Source organism: Myotis brandtii, unplaced genomic scaffold (genome assembly GCF_000412655.1).
Source record: "Myotis brandtii unplaced genomic scaffold, ASM41265v1 scaffold536, whole genome shotgun sequence".
NCBI lineage: Eukaryota > Metazoa > Chordata > Mammalia > Chiroptera > Vespertilionidae > Myotis > Myotis brandtii.
The window spans coordinates 3,096,340-3,109,564 of NW_005369967.1; the positions used below are offsets into that span (position 1 = coordinate 3,096,340).

The 13,225-nt window shown below is 40.8% G+C and overlaps 1 protein-coding gene and 1 long non-coding RNA gene across 4 annotated transcripts in view; one reads left to right on the forward strand and one right to left on the reverse strand.

Annotated features, from left to right (window-relative positions):
- Positions 1 to 13,225, reverse strand: part of DCAF5 (DDB1 and CUL4 associated factor 5) — a 98,079-nt gene that overhangs the window by 62,515 nt on the left and 22,339 nt on the right. For all 3 annotated transcript variants that reach the window (XM_014549135.1, XM_005877930.2, XM_014549134.1), the window contains exons 2-5: positions 8,371 to 8,514; positions 4,964 to 5,000; positions 3,587 to 3,726; positions 1,585 to 1,714 (exon numbers count right to left, since the gene is read on the reverse strand). In XM_014549135.1, the coding sequence (XP_014404621.1) occupies positions 1,585 to 1,714; positions 3,587 to 3,726; positions 4,964 to 5,000; positions 8,371 to 8,482 (419 nt within the window). In that variant the 5' untranslated portion in view covers positions 8,483 to 8,514. The remainder of the gene's footprint in view (positions 1 to 1,584; positions 1,715 to 3,586; positions 3,727 to 4,963; positions 5,001 to 8,370; positions 8,515 to 13,225) is intronic.
- The window catches only part of LOC106728111, a 12,756-nt gene continuing 7,982 nt past the window's right edge, over positions 8,452 to 13,225 (forward strand). The window contains exons 1-2 of the long non-coding RNA XR_001364362.1: positions 8,452 to 8,526; positions 10,913 to 10,920. This is a non-coding gene — a long non-coding RNA (uncharacterized LOC106728111). The remainder of the gene's footprint in view (positions 8,527 to 10,912; positions 10,921 to 13,225) is intronic.

Genomic DNA, 13,225 nt, shown 5'->3' on the forward strand with positions numbered 1-13,225 from the left:
AGAGAGGGAGGGGGGGATAGAGAGATAGTAAAAAAAAAAACTGGTTTCCTCCTATATATGCCAGGACCGAGGATCAAACCTGCAACCTAGGCATGTGCCCTGACGAGGAACCAAACCTGCAACCCTTTGGTGTACAGGATGACGCTCCAACCAACAGAGCCACCAGGCCAGGGCAAAAATCTTTCCCTAGACTTTAAGAATCCCTGAAATAGACCTATCCGGTTCCAGCTTATCCTCCCAGGGGATTCCGAATTGCCCTAAGATCTGGGTTGGACTTTCAAGGTAGCTGTGTTTAGGAGACAAAACATGTATTGCAACTCAACATAATGAATCCTGCATGGAAAAGACAAAAGGCCCTTTCTTCTTCCCCCTACACCAACATGTACTGAGAGAATTCAAACGGAAAAGATCTGTAATTTAATCCCAAAATACCAGTGGATGAAGAACAGGACCGCAAGAGTATGTCATGCCCCTTCTCTGCTTCATACCCATAAATTCACACAGAATCTCAGAAGAGTTTAAAGAAACAGGTAAAAACATCCCAGTCCTCACAGCACTATGCTCCTCTGTTCATAAGAAAGGAATCTATCAAGATTGCCAATTAGCCTTATTAGATGACTTTTCTCCCATATGGGCTTTGAAAACTATAGATACCAAAAGAAACCACATAACCTCACCCATTACTGAAGAAACAATCAAAACAAGATAATATCCCCCCCCCCCCTCCAGCCCCATAGATTAGCAACAGTTTAAGTATTGGTGAGAGTCTAGAGAAACATGTGGTCTTATGCACAATTGGTAGCCTTATGAACCAGTACAGTCTTTGGTGGTGGTGGGATAACTTGACAATTTCATGAACAATGTGGAAACACACGCCCTTTGATAAAGCTACTCCCTACAGATATTTCTGCAAAAGTAGGCCAAGTAGATGTGCAAGCAGGTGCAATGCAGCATTGTCTATAACAAAAGCCCTGATTGTTGGGTCTATCATATAAATGGAATATCGTGTAGCCATTAAAAGAATGTACTAGATCTGTAAGTGCTAATATAAGTAAAGCTTCAATATATATTATTAATTGGGGGGGGGGGAGTTGAGAACAATGGGCATTATTACATGATTCCTTTAGTCTACATTTTTTAAAGGACACACATACATGCCAATATATGAAGTAAATTATGTTTCAGAAAGATACATAAGAAACCATTCACTGTGGTTACCTTCAGAGAGAGTGACTTCAGACCATGATGTACAAACATTGGAAACATATAAGTAAAAGAGATAAAAAAGCAAAAGCTCTCAGCCATCTGAGGAAAACTGGGCTGAAGACAGAAGGCAGGACTGAAGGGAGGTTCTCACTACTACATCATTTATTTGCCTAGAATTGACCTTTCCAGAGTCCAGACTCCTCCTCAGCAAGGGGTGTGATTTCTCACACTGCCAGTCCCTTGGGAACATGGCTCCCCTGACTGCAGAGATATTAGTTCACGTTAGATGTCCAACTGAGATCAACTGCCAAATAGGTTCTCACAACCTTTGTTGGCTGATCACATTACCTGAGAGTTGAAGTGGAGAAAGAGGCTCACCTCTGAGGTTTTCGAATATCCCAGAGTCCCACTCCTTCCTTTGAATTGGCTGTGGCCAACAACCTGGGCTCCACAGGGTTAAACATGACACTGTGAAAGGCTGATGGATAGTTTGCCAGGCAAAAAGGCTCTGTGAAGAAAGAAACTACTATCAGTCCATTTCAAGTACATTTGGGCCAGGGGCAGGAAGACAAGCGGGAACGTTAATGCGAGTAAGAGCACACCTTTTAATAACCACACCAATGGGCTAGAACCCCAACTTGGTCACCCTTACTCACAAGGTTCCCACAAATCCTAGCACACACTTTCTGCACATAGAAAAAAGCAACTTAAATACATATAAACAAACTTTAAGCTATAATATTCAAAAATACATATAGTCCCTATTCAGATTCTGTGATACAACAGAAATAGTTACTGTAAATAGTAAGTAAGCTGTTTTACAGTAAGTAAAACTGAATTCCACATGAGCTGAAAAAATTCACGACCAATTAACTGCTAAGATTATTATACCTTAATCCAAATTTATGAGTTTTAAAAATTAAAAGTTTTGCCCTGGCTGGAGTGGCTGTTGGTTGAGCGTCATCCCATTCATTGCAAGATCATTGGTACGATTCCCAGTCAGGGCACAGGCCCAGGTTGCGGGTTCAGTCCCCAGTCCCCAGGGTACATGTGGGAGGCAACTGATCAGTGTTTCTCTCTCTCTCTCTCTCTCTCTCTCTCTCTCTCTCTCCCCCTTCCCCTCTCTCTAAAAATCAATAATAACATATTTTTTAAAAGTTTTAAAACTATAAAAAAATTTAGTGAAACTAAAAGAAAACAAAAAAAAACCAAAAAAAAAAATAATTTAGTGAAGACAATGTAAAACAACGAGAAAAAATGAAGACAATAGTACAGTTTTCCCTCCTGATCAACTTCATCTAGAAATCATGCAGACCTCTGCATATATTAGCTGGCTCCAAGTGAGGAAGGAATTACTTGCTACCTGGGAAGATACACTCCTGTGGAAGTTGTTTAGAAGCAATAGAAAGTATTCCGTCTGTAATTTCCATATGTGACACTTCACAGGGGTGGGGGTGGGGTGGAAGGAAATCAGTCATCTCAGCCAGCAGGTGGTTCAGACAAAGGAAAATTTCACCTCCCAAGCTGCTGCTTGCAGCTACCTTACTTGCCTGACCCTAAGAACAAGCTTCAATAATGGGCATTTAACATTCCCAGCATGTTAAATGCTCAGAATATAGAATAATAAAAATACCCAGATCCTGCCAGACACGCAGGAAAATAACTCTATGTACACAGGTGTAATCATGACAAAGCAGCACCAAGAGTGGGGTAGGGATGGCACTGGAGGAAAGAGCCTTTGAAGCCAGGCACAGTACAGAGAGAAATCTCTCTGCAGGAAATGAGCTGAAAAGATGCATCCCCGAAAAAGTTTAGAGAACTTCAACATTCATGTCTTCATTGTACACTCCCGAGACTCAAAGAAAACATTAGGAGGAACTCACCCAGATAATCCCCTGTAAACAGTGTATGTGACATCATCTTAAGTTTTTATACACAGTGAAGGTGAGGTTCTCTAGTTCTTTCAGCAAAATAACAAGCCCCTGAAATTAGGATTCAAGAAAGTGCCTAACACCCCCTTCTCCGTAAATAACAAAGAATGTGTGCACGCCAGAGCCACACATAGAGCTGGCCAGTGCTTGCTAAGCTCCACAATGAAGCACCACATCTTCTGTTCCTTGAGGCGACTAAACACCAAGATACGGCATTGTTTACTATGGGTACAAGGGTTTGTGGTTGGAAAGGACTGGCAAGCGGCTTCACTTCTGACTACTTAGGGGTAAGGTGGGACCTCAGAAACACATATCTATTCCCCTATGTGAGAGTTTCCTCCCCCTTTAAATCACTCCCACCCAGGTTACTCAGGTCAGAAACTGGATCTGCAATGAACTTGATATCAAACCCTTCAACACAATCCAACAGCATTTTACAAGTAACCTACCTCCATGGGGAGACTCCCGGATGTCCCAGATGAGAACCCGGCCATCATCGGAGGAGCTGGCAAAAATGTTGTCATTCACTGGGCTTACTGACAAGCCATATACTGCATCTTCGTGAGCAAACACGTCCAAGGTCTCACTGCTGAGAGACAGAGAACAGAGAGAGGCACACAGGTAAACATATACACATACACACAAACAGCCAGACTCCCAGCCCTCTACTCTAGTTCCTAGGGTAAGATTCCCTTTCATTTCCAGGAGGAAGTCAATTTAACTAAACCCAAAGAGTATTATATTTCCTTTAAAAGTAGGTATTCAAGCCCTAGCAGGTTTGGCTCCGTGGATAGAGCATCGGCCTGTGGAATGAAGGGTCTCAGAATCAATTCCAGTCAAGGGCTCCCATACTTAGGTTGCAAACTCAATCCCTAACCTTGGTTAGGGCACCTGTGGGAGGCTACCAATCGATGTGTCTCTTTCACACCAATGTTTCTCTCTCTCTGTCTCTCCCCTCCCTTCCATTCTCTCTAGAAATCAATGGAAAAATGTCCTCAGGTGAGGATTAACAATAATAATAATAATAAAAGTAGGTATTCAACTTTCAGCTGAAAAAAATAAAAGTACATTAAAGAGACTTTTTATAGATTTCATAGTAAGTTGCTTTTGGTGCTAAATGAGCATATTTAAAAGTGACTCAACAGATGAGTTTCGTGTTTTCACTTACTACAGAATGCATCTGCTTGTGTACAGATTTGGGGGTGCTGCTTGATTTCCAAAAAGCAAAGGAAAGCTTTAAAGCAGCCAGGTCTGATGCCAGCTGGGTAAAAGAGGGATATACTGGCAGTCTGGCACAGTGGATAAGAGCTCTTGGCCAGGTTGCCTAAGTTCAGATCCTAGCACTACATGACCTTATATTTCCTCATTTGTAATTGAGACCGTAATAGTATAGCCTCATAGAGTTATTGTAAGGATTAAATTTATTAGTTTTTTAAAAAAATATATTTTTTTATTGATTTCAGGGAGGAAAGGAGAGAGAAAGAGAGAGAGAAACATCAATGATGAGAGAGAATCATTGATCAGCTCCTCCTGCTTGCCCCCTACTGGGGATCAAGCCCACAACCCAGGCATGTGCCCTTGACCGGAATCAAGCCTGGGACACTTTAGTCCACAGACTGATACTCTATCCACTGAGTCAAATCAGCTAGGGCAGGATTAAATTTATTAATACATACAAAGCACTCAAAAAGGACAGCTGATTTCATGTTTGTTTGTTTGTTTGTTTTTTCTCAAAAAACAAAAACTACTGTGGTGTAAAGAAATATTTGCCTCTCTTCATATGAAAAACAGAATCAATCACCTTCTCATATCAACAATTTATTTACCTTTCAACATCATGGAGGATAACTTGCTCATCATTTCCTGTAAGGGGAAAAAAGCAGACATTTGGTCATTCCTACAAAGTGATCCCTATCCATATTACAATTTAGTATTTTAAGATTTTCAGTGAAAATTAAATGTGAACAAAGTTAATGTTAGTACAAATTAGAAGTGTTAATTAGAAAAATACTTATAAAAATAATTTAAGAATAGGACATTCTTTAGAGACTTTCAAAACGCATAATAGCAACTAACTGTAAGTTTCCAAAATGTTTTATCCAGTGGACAATGTTAAAAAAAAAAAAAAAAAAAAAAAAAAAGCTATGGCTATTAAGGAAAAAAGTAAATGATCAAGGGCAAATCAATTCAAGCTAGCTTTTTAAAGTTTATTTTTTTAAGCAAACACTCATTAACTGTGAGACCTTGAATAGTATTTGTGACTTTTCGATGCCTGTTTTTTATCTGCAAAATGTGTAATAATTGTACCTACTTATAGGTTTATTGTGAGGATAAGAGCACATTTGTAAAAGCATTCAGAATCCCCAACAGATGTTTGCTACTATTCACATCCTCATCTATAGCATTAAAATTTGATGACTATATGATTCTAAATAATGAAAAAGTTTTTATCCACAACTTTTGTCTCTTGCATTTTTTATACCATCAAGAAATCTAAAAACACTACATTCATGATTATGTGTAATGCTACCTTCAAAAAGATTATATAGCAAAAAATTAATAACCTAAATATGAAAAGACAGAAAGTAAAAAACTTCCCATTTTGTGCTGAAAGCACAACCAAAAGTAAAATTAGCAGTGACCCTGACCATCTTAAATCCCTGGCTATAAACTCTCTTGTGGGTGCATATCAAGTGAATCAAACCCATACTAATTAATGCCTTTTAGGTATCAGGCACAGCCAAGGTGCTGGGGATATAAGAATTCTGCCCAGCCCTTGAGGAACTCACAGTCCAACTGCACAAATAATTAACAGTGTACAAGACAGGATATCTTGTATCAATATGCTTCAAATGGGGACACAGATAAAGAAGCAATTATATCCTTCATGAGCAGGGTGAAACTACATGGCAGAAGGGAATGTTTTTATGGGGAAGGAGACATTTGAACAGAAACTCAAATTATTCAAAACTCTTACTAATGGGAGACTTAGGGAAACTAGTGGGAACTGGACAAATAATCATGACCCATGGAGGAATAGCATGAGCAAAAGGCACAAAGGCACCTAAGATAGCAAATGGTTTAGTGCAGTGGTTGGCAAACTCATTAGTCAACAGAGCCAAATATCAACAGTACAACGATTGAAATTTCTTTTGAGAGCCAAATTTTTTAAACTTAAACTATATAGGTAGGTACATTGTTATTAACTTAATTAGGGTACTCCTAAGCTGGCCTTTGCCAAAAACGTCCTCAATCTGATTGAGGTACGTTCGCTGAGGTCGACCCCTTCCAACTCTCCCATCCACACTCATCTTGTATACTTGTTTCGTCAATCTCCTTTCCGAAAACCGACTTCTGCGCATGGGCCACGAAGTTTCAATTGCACTGTACATGCACGCCCACACGTGGTATTTTGTGGAAGAGCCACACTCAAGAGGCCAAAGAGCCGCATGTGGCTCGCGAGCCGCGGTTTGCCAACCCCTGGTTTAGTGGACTAGAGTACAAGATGCAAGGGGGAGATTAGGCCAGAGAGGGAAACTAGGGTTTAGACATTATGCTATGAACACTATAGAGTCAAAGAGATTCACATAGTTAAACCTTTATTGTTAAACTCATAGACATAGGTAGCAGTATGGTGATTACCAAAGGGGAAAAAGGGTGGGGGAGGTAGAAGGTATAGGAGGGGATAAATGGTGATGAAGAAGACTTGACTTGGGGTAGTGAACACACAATACAATATACAGATGATGTATATTGTACACCTGAAACCTATACAATTTTATTAACCAATGTCACCCCAATAAATTCAATTAAAAAACCCCTTTATTTTTGAAAGAAAATTTGTATCAGCAATGAATTAGAAGAAGGGTTAAAGACGGAAAGCAGAAATGATAGAAGGACATTGCAATAGTCCAGGCCAAAGATGAGGACCTGAATCAGGGCAGTGGGTATAGGAAGAGAACAGAAACTAAAGAATGAATTGAGAGGCTTTCAAGTCTAGCCGTTGACTAACTGAATGTGTAAATGAAAGAAAGGCATGTTTGAGAATGACTTCAAGGTTTCTATTAAACTGAACTATGTGAAATTGTCATTTCTGTAAGTTGAAAATGCTTCAATGTCAACAGTTTTTTTTTTCCTTTTTAAAAATATATTTTTATTGATTTCAGAGAAGAAGGGAGAGGGAGGGAGAGAAACATCAATGATGAGAGAGAATCATCAATGGGCTGCCTCCTGGATACCCCTTATTGGGGATTGAGCAACCTGGGCATTTGCCCTGACCGGGAATCGAACCATGACCTCCTGATTCATAGGTCAACACTCAACCACTGAGCCAAACGGGCCAGGCAGCACTTGCTTAAAGTTAAACTTAACAGCATAAATAATTGGGTGAATGGGGATAATAACTGAGAAAGGAAATCCAGGGAATCAGAGGAATACTTGTGCAGGAGAGGATAATCATCTTGGTTTTATTTAATTTTTTTTTTTTAGTATTATTTTTTTTTAATTTTTTTTTTTATTGCTAAAAGTATTACAAAGGGTAACACATAGGGAAGTCTGCAGTGCAGGATAGAGGTCAGGGCTAGAAATGTGCTGGTCAAAAAGGAGTATGGTTGATGGAAACCTTCACCCAGAGGCTGGCTTGTGCTCCACTGGTACCCTAGCACAATGTTTTTCATGGGTCAGATGATTGACTTGAGCCACAAACTTTAAAATCTTTAAAAGTGAAATAGAACAGAATAAAAAAAAAAAAACTAGAGTGCACCACACATAGTAAGATTAAATACTGTTTCAAATATGTTTGTTTCTGTGTAGCAGATTGCAATGTAAAAAGTTTTCTACCAAAAAAGAGAGAAATAATGAGAGCAAAAGAACAGAAGGAAAGGAGAGAAAGCGGAAGGGAGGGAGGAAGGGAGGAAGGAAGAAAGGAAGGGAGGGAGGAAGGGAGGAAGGAAGAAAGGAAGGGAGGGAGGAAGGGAGGAAGGAAGAAAGAAAGGGAGGGAGGGAGGGAAGGAGGGAGGGAGGGAGGAAGGAGAGAAAAGAAGGAAGGCAGGGAGGGATGAATGGATTACTTTAGTACACATGTCTAAATTACTGTAATGCAGAGAAGACAAGCTATGGAAAACTAGGAATTCCACAGAACAATAAAGGAAAATAGGAGTAATTTTAGCATTCCTTTATGTAAATTATCGGCCCCAGGGAAACTTCCCAATGTGGAAAGCTCCTTTCTTCTCACCTCCAGAGAATACTTTGGTGTTCCCACTGTTGAAAGCCAGGCAGAAAATGTTAGAATGATGCTCTCCTTTAAGCTGTATGGGCTTGACTCTGGAGTGGATAGCTTGTTCCATGTGCCATAGCAGAACCCGGCGATCATCACCTCCTTAACAGGGGAGTAAGAATTCAGGGTTAAAACAGCCGCTATTTCAAGGCTGACACTTGGTTTTGCCAGCCTTGAATCCCATTCTTTCCAAAACTGCATCTCCTCAACCCCAAGAGATTCTGATGGGGCACATAAACCCAGGACTCTACCCCCTTAATCATCAATAGACATCGCCCCTAAGCCACTCACTTTTCCCCGGGAATTAAATCTTGAACAGACATACAGAAATGGAAAGATATAAATACAGATACTGAAACCCTCAAATTCACCCTGTTCCTGACTTTCCAGAGAACATAAATATTTCTTCATTTACTACCACAAATCCTTCCACTAATATCTTTTTTGGTGGGGGAGGTGGAGGGAGTCTAACAGAACCTTAGTTGGTTTCTAGTGCTTGCAACAAAAGACCTTAAATATTTGTAGCATCCTAGTTTTCAAAGCACTCTCTTTGATGTGACCTCATTGATTGTGGACACCATACGAATGACAACTAAGGAACTGCCTGTCACAGTAGCAGAACCTAGACAGAACCCAGGTCTCATGAAGCTCAGTCCAGCTCTTACCTCTGTATAACTAATTCTCAATAGTCTGAATTAGATGAGCAATATTACACTGTGCGAGCCAGCTCCTAGAGAATAAGAATATATATACTGAGTGGCCAGATTATTATGACCACCTGACGTTTGTAGGCAAATTAGCTATAATTTCGCACTGAGGTTGCTAGAGGGCCAGACCATTATAAATAGGGAAGCAGTTTGTTTACCAAGACAGTAGAAGGGATTTTTTTCTGAAGATATGGGTAAACAACGCAATTTAACAGCCTTTGAATGTGGGATATATATATAGTACTAGAGGCCTGTTGCACGAAGAGATTTGTGCAATAGGCCTTCCCTTCCTTTGGCTGCTGGCACCGCTTTGCCTCTGGCACCCGGGACCCAGGCCTTCGCTCTGGTTGGGCTCCGGCTGGAGCTGGCCCTGGAGCGGTCAGGCTTCGCTAAGCCACTTGGAGCCTACGTATGCAAATTAACCGCCATCTTTGTTGGGTTAATTTGCATGCTCTCCTGATTGGCTGGTTAGCGTAGCGAAGGTATGGTCAATTTATATGTTTGTCTATTATTAGGTAAGACAGTCTATATATTCTTTATATTTGCAGACACATTAAAAATGTCTGGAAGGATGAACTACAGACTGTTAACAATGGTGTTAACAGAGTTTACCACTTCAGAGAATAAGATTAAAAAAGAGGTAGCGGACAGATTAGAGGGTTTTTACTTTTACTTATATATTTGGCATTGACGTTTGACTTTTTATTACAAGCCTATATTATATTCCTAATAAAATTTTAGGTTACAATAGGAGCAAACACAGGCAGCAAATCATAGGAAGCTCTATACCTCTGCCTCCCCTCCTCCATTCAATACAACAGACACAAATTATAGCACATCCACTCCACGTGGAGGCGTACCACACAGCCCGTAAATCACTAGATCTTTTTCTTTTGTAAGGTGAATTTTTTTTAACCCTCACCTGAGGAAATGTCTTCATTGATTTTAGAGAGGAAGGGAGGGAGAGATGGAGGGAGAAGAGGGAGCGAGGGAGTGGGAGAAGGAGAGGGAGAGAGAGAGAAACACTGACCAGTTGCCTCCCATGCAAGGAGCTTGCTTGCCCTATGCTCTCATATTGGGGATCGAGCTGCAACCCAGGCATATGCCCTGAAAGGGACTTGAACCCACAACCTCTTGATCCATGGGATGACGCCCAACCAGAGCCACACTGGCCAGGGCTAACAGTGAATTTAAATTTTTTTAAATTTATTTTTTACTTCAGAGAACAGAGAGATCAGGCTGCATTTAGAAGCCGCTGACCTTGGCTAAGATGTGGGAATTTGTTCCAGATGAAAATTCCTTCCTAATTCACTGTCTTCTGTTCTATTCTACTGCATTTTAAAATAATGTGCAGCGCCTTCCCATTTACTGTTTTATTTAATTTCCTGAACAATTTTGTTAGTGAATTGAGAAGTTGGTCACATCTTTTTTCCCTTTTGACCAAAAACGGAAACCTACAGAGGATAAAGTGACTTTGCTAAGACAAATATCTGTTCAACTCCCTACTTTTGGTTCTTTTGGGTATATAATATTGAGAAACTTTTATGTTTTAATTTATACTTTCCTGTACTACTTGACTTTTTGCCATGAACATATTTCCTTTGATACTAATTAAAATACACACTAGAAGATACATTGGTCAAATCATACTCATTCTTCCTCCCCTAAAAAAAACTTTAGTTCCTTTGTTTCTTGAGTTCCTTCTTTCTTCCATTGTTGGTCAAAATCAAGTTCTGTCTCCTCCTTGAAAGTATTTCATTGTCTACCAGATGCTCCCTAAGTATAGTCCACAGTATTCTTTGTTTATAATTTACCCATTTCAAGTATGAGTTCTCTGGCCTGGGGTAAGGTTATCTAAATTCTGTATCTCTTACAAGTTAAGATAATTAAAACAAAGGTTTCAGTTTTTGTTGTTTTATTTTAATGAAAAATGACACAAAGTAGTTTGTCTGTTGTTTGTTTTACCCTGTGGGGACTTTAGTTCTATAGTCTCTTATTGTTTTCCCAACACTGAGGCCACAGGTCAGAGACCTATTGTTGCTTTTGCTACTATGTATCTTAAACTAATTAGAGAACTATTTATTTGTGCCCAAGTCTCTGTCAAAAGTACAAAATTAACAGATAGAGGCTTGTATATTTCTTCATTTTACTCATGCTTCTAAACTAATCTCCCTGAGCCTGAGTTTCACCAAATATAAAATGAGGATCATAATAGCTCTACCCTCATAGGTTTATAGATTATAAAGCCAAACACCAGAGAGTTAAGTTGCCAAGGTCACACAGTAAGTGAAGTGCTTAAGCTAAGATTTAAAAGCAAGCAGTTAAGACTCCATACTTCCCCTCTTAACCAGTACACTGGAGGGTCTGCCTTATAGAACAACAACAACAAAAACCACCCCATAACTGACAAAGCATATTCATCTGACAGACAACTGCCTTGGTAGCAAACTCAAAAATGTGTAGGTGAGAATAAAACAAGGGACCACAGCAACAGAAACAGAAGCCAATTTAACTGGAGTAATCAGAGGGTCCAGGGGTAGATAACCTTTATATTTAAAGAGTACTCGTTTCCAAAAAGTTTATGAGTTATAAGCAGAAACTATGCAGGCCCTCACACCATACTGTAACAAAAGAAATTATTTAACATTTTTATTTTACAGCCCAGAAAAGCTGAGGAACAAAAGGAAAGAATTTGCTTTGGGTTTCCTCCTCAGAGTCAGCCAAGCACAGGACAGAACTGAGAAAGCACTCTGAATCACATGCTCCAGCAGCACAACACCGTTTGAAGAGCAAAAAACCCCAAACATTTAAATGTCCATCAACAGAAGCCTGGTTACAATTACTGTTCAGTGAAATAAGCCAAACACAAAAGGACACGCACTGTGTGATTCCATTTATATGAGGTACCTAGAGTAGTCAAATTCATAGTGACAAAGTAGAATGGGGGCCCGGCTGGTGTGGCTCGTTGGTTGGGCACCAACCTATGAACCAGGAGGTCACGGTTCAATTCCCAATCAGGGCACATGCCCAGGTTGTCTCCTGCTCACCCTCCACTTGATCCCCAGTGGGGGGCGTGCAGGAGGCAGCTGATCAATGATTCTCTCTCATCATTGATGTTTCTATCTCTTTCTCCCTCTCTGAAGTATATATACACACATACATATATATTTATTTTTTTATTATTATGTTTTAAGAATAATGGTGGATTCCTGGGCCTGGGGTGAGGGGCAATGTGGAGTTGTTTAATGGGTATAGAGTTTCAGTTTTATAAGATGAAAAAGTTCTGGAGACGGATGGTGGTAATGGTTGCACAACAATGTGAATTACTTAATGCCATTGAACAGTACACTTAAAAATAGCTAAAAGGGCCTCAGCTGGTGAGTCTCAGTTGGTTGGGCATCATCCCATGCACCAAAAGATTGCCGGTTCAATTCCAGGTCAGGGCACATGCCTGCGTTGAGGGCTTGATCCCCAGTTGGGGGGCATGTAGGAGGCAGCTGATCGATGGGATAAATACAAGCTCTGAAATAAAAGTATCTGAATTCATATCCTGATTTCACCATGCACATGTCCTTGGGTGAGTTATTCTACTTCTCTAGCCTCAATGTTATGACTGTTAAATAAAGAAATACCAACAACTATCTTCCAGGCTTATTGTGCAAATTGAGATAATATATATCTACCTATATATATAAAAGCTTAATATGCAAATAGACCGAACAGTGGAACAACCAAACAACCGGTCCCTATGATGTGTGCTGACCACCAGGGGGCATGCGTGGAACATGGTGGGCATCAGCTGCAACGGGATGGTGGAGCAGGTGAGCGGGACCGCCAGACCAAACACTTGCATGCACTGCTGGCGCCCGAGCCACCGCTCGCACATGCTGCCAGCACCTGGCACCGGCCCCGATCACCCGGCGCCATCAGCAGGTGCATCGACTGCCAGCCCTGAACGCCCCTCAGGGCTTCTCCACCTCCCTCTGCTCCTGAGGGGCAATCAGGGCCAGCAGCTGCCTCCTGCACCACTGCTGGAGCTGGCCCCAATCGCTCTGCGCCATCAGCAGGTGCGAGCGGGGCTGGCGCTGTCAGCACGTGGGACCGGC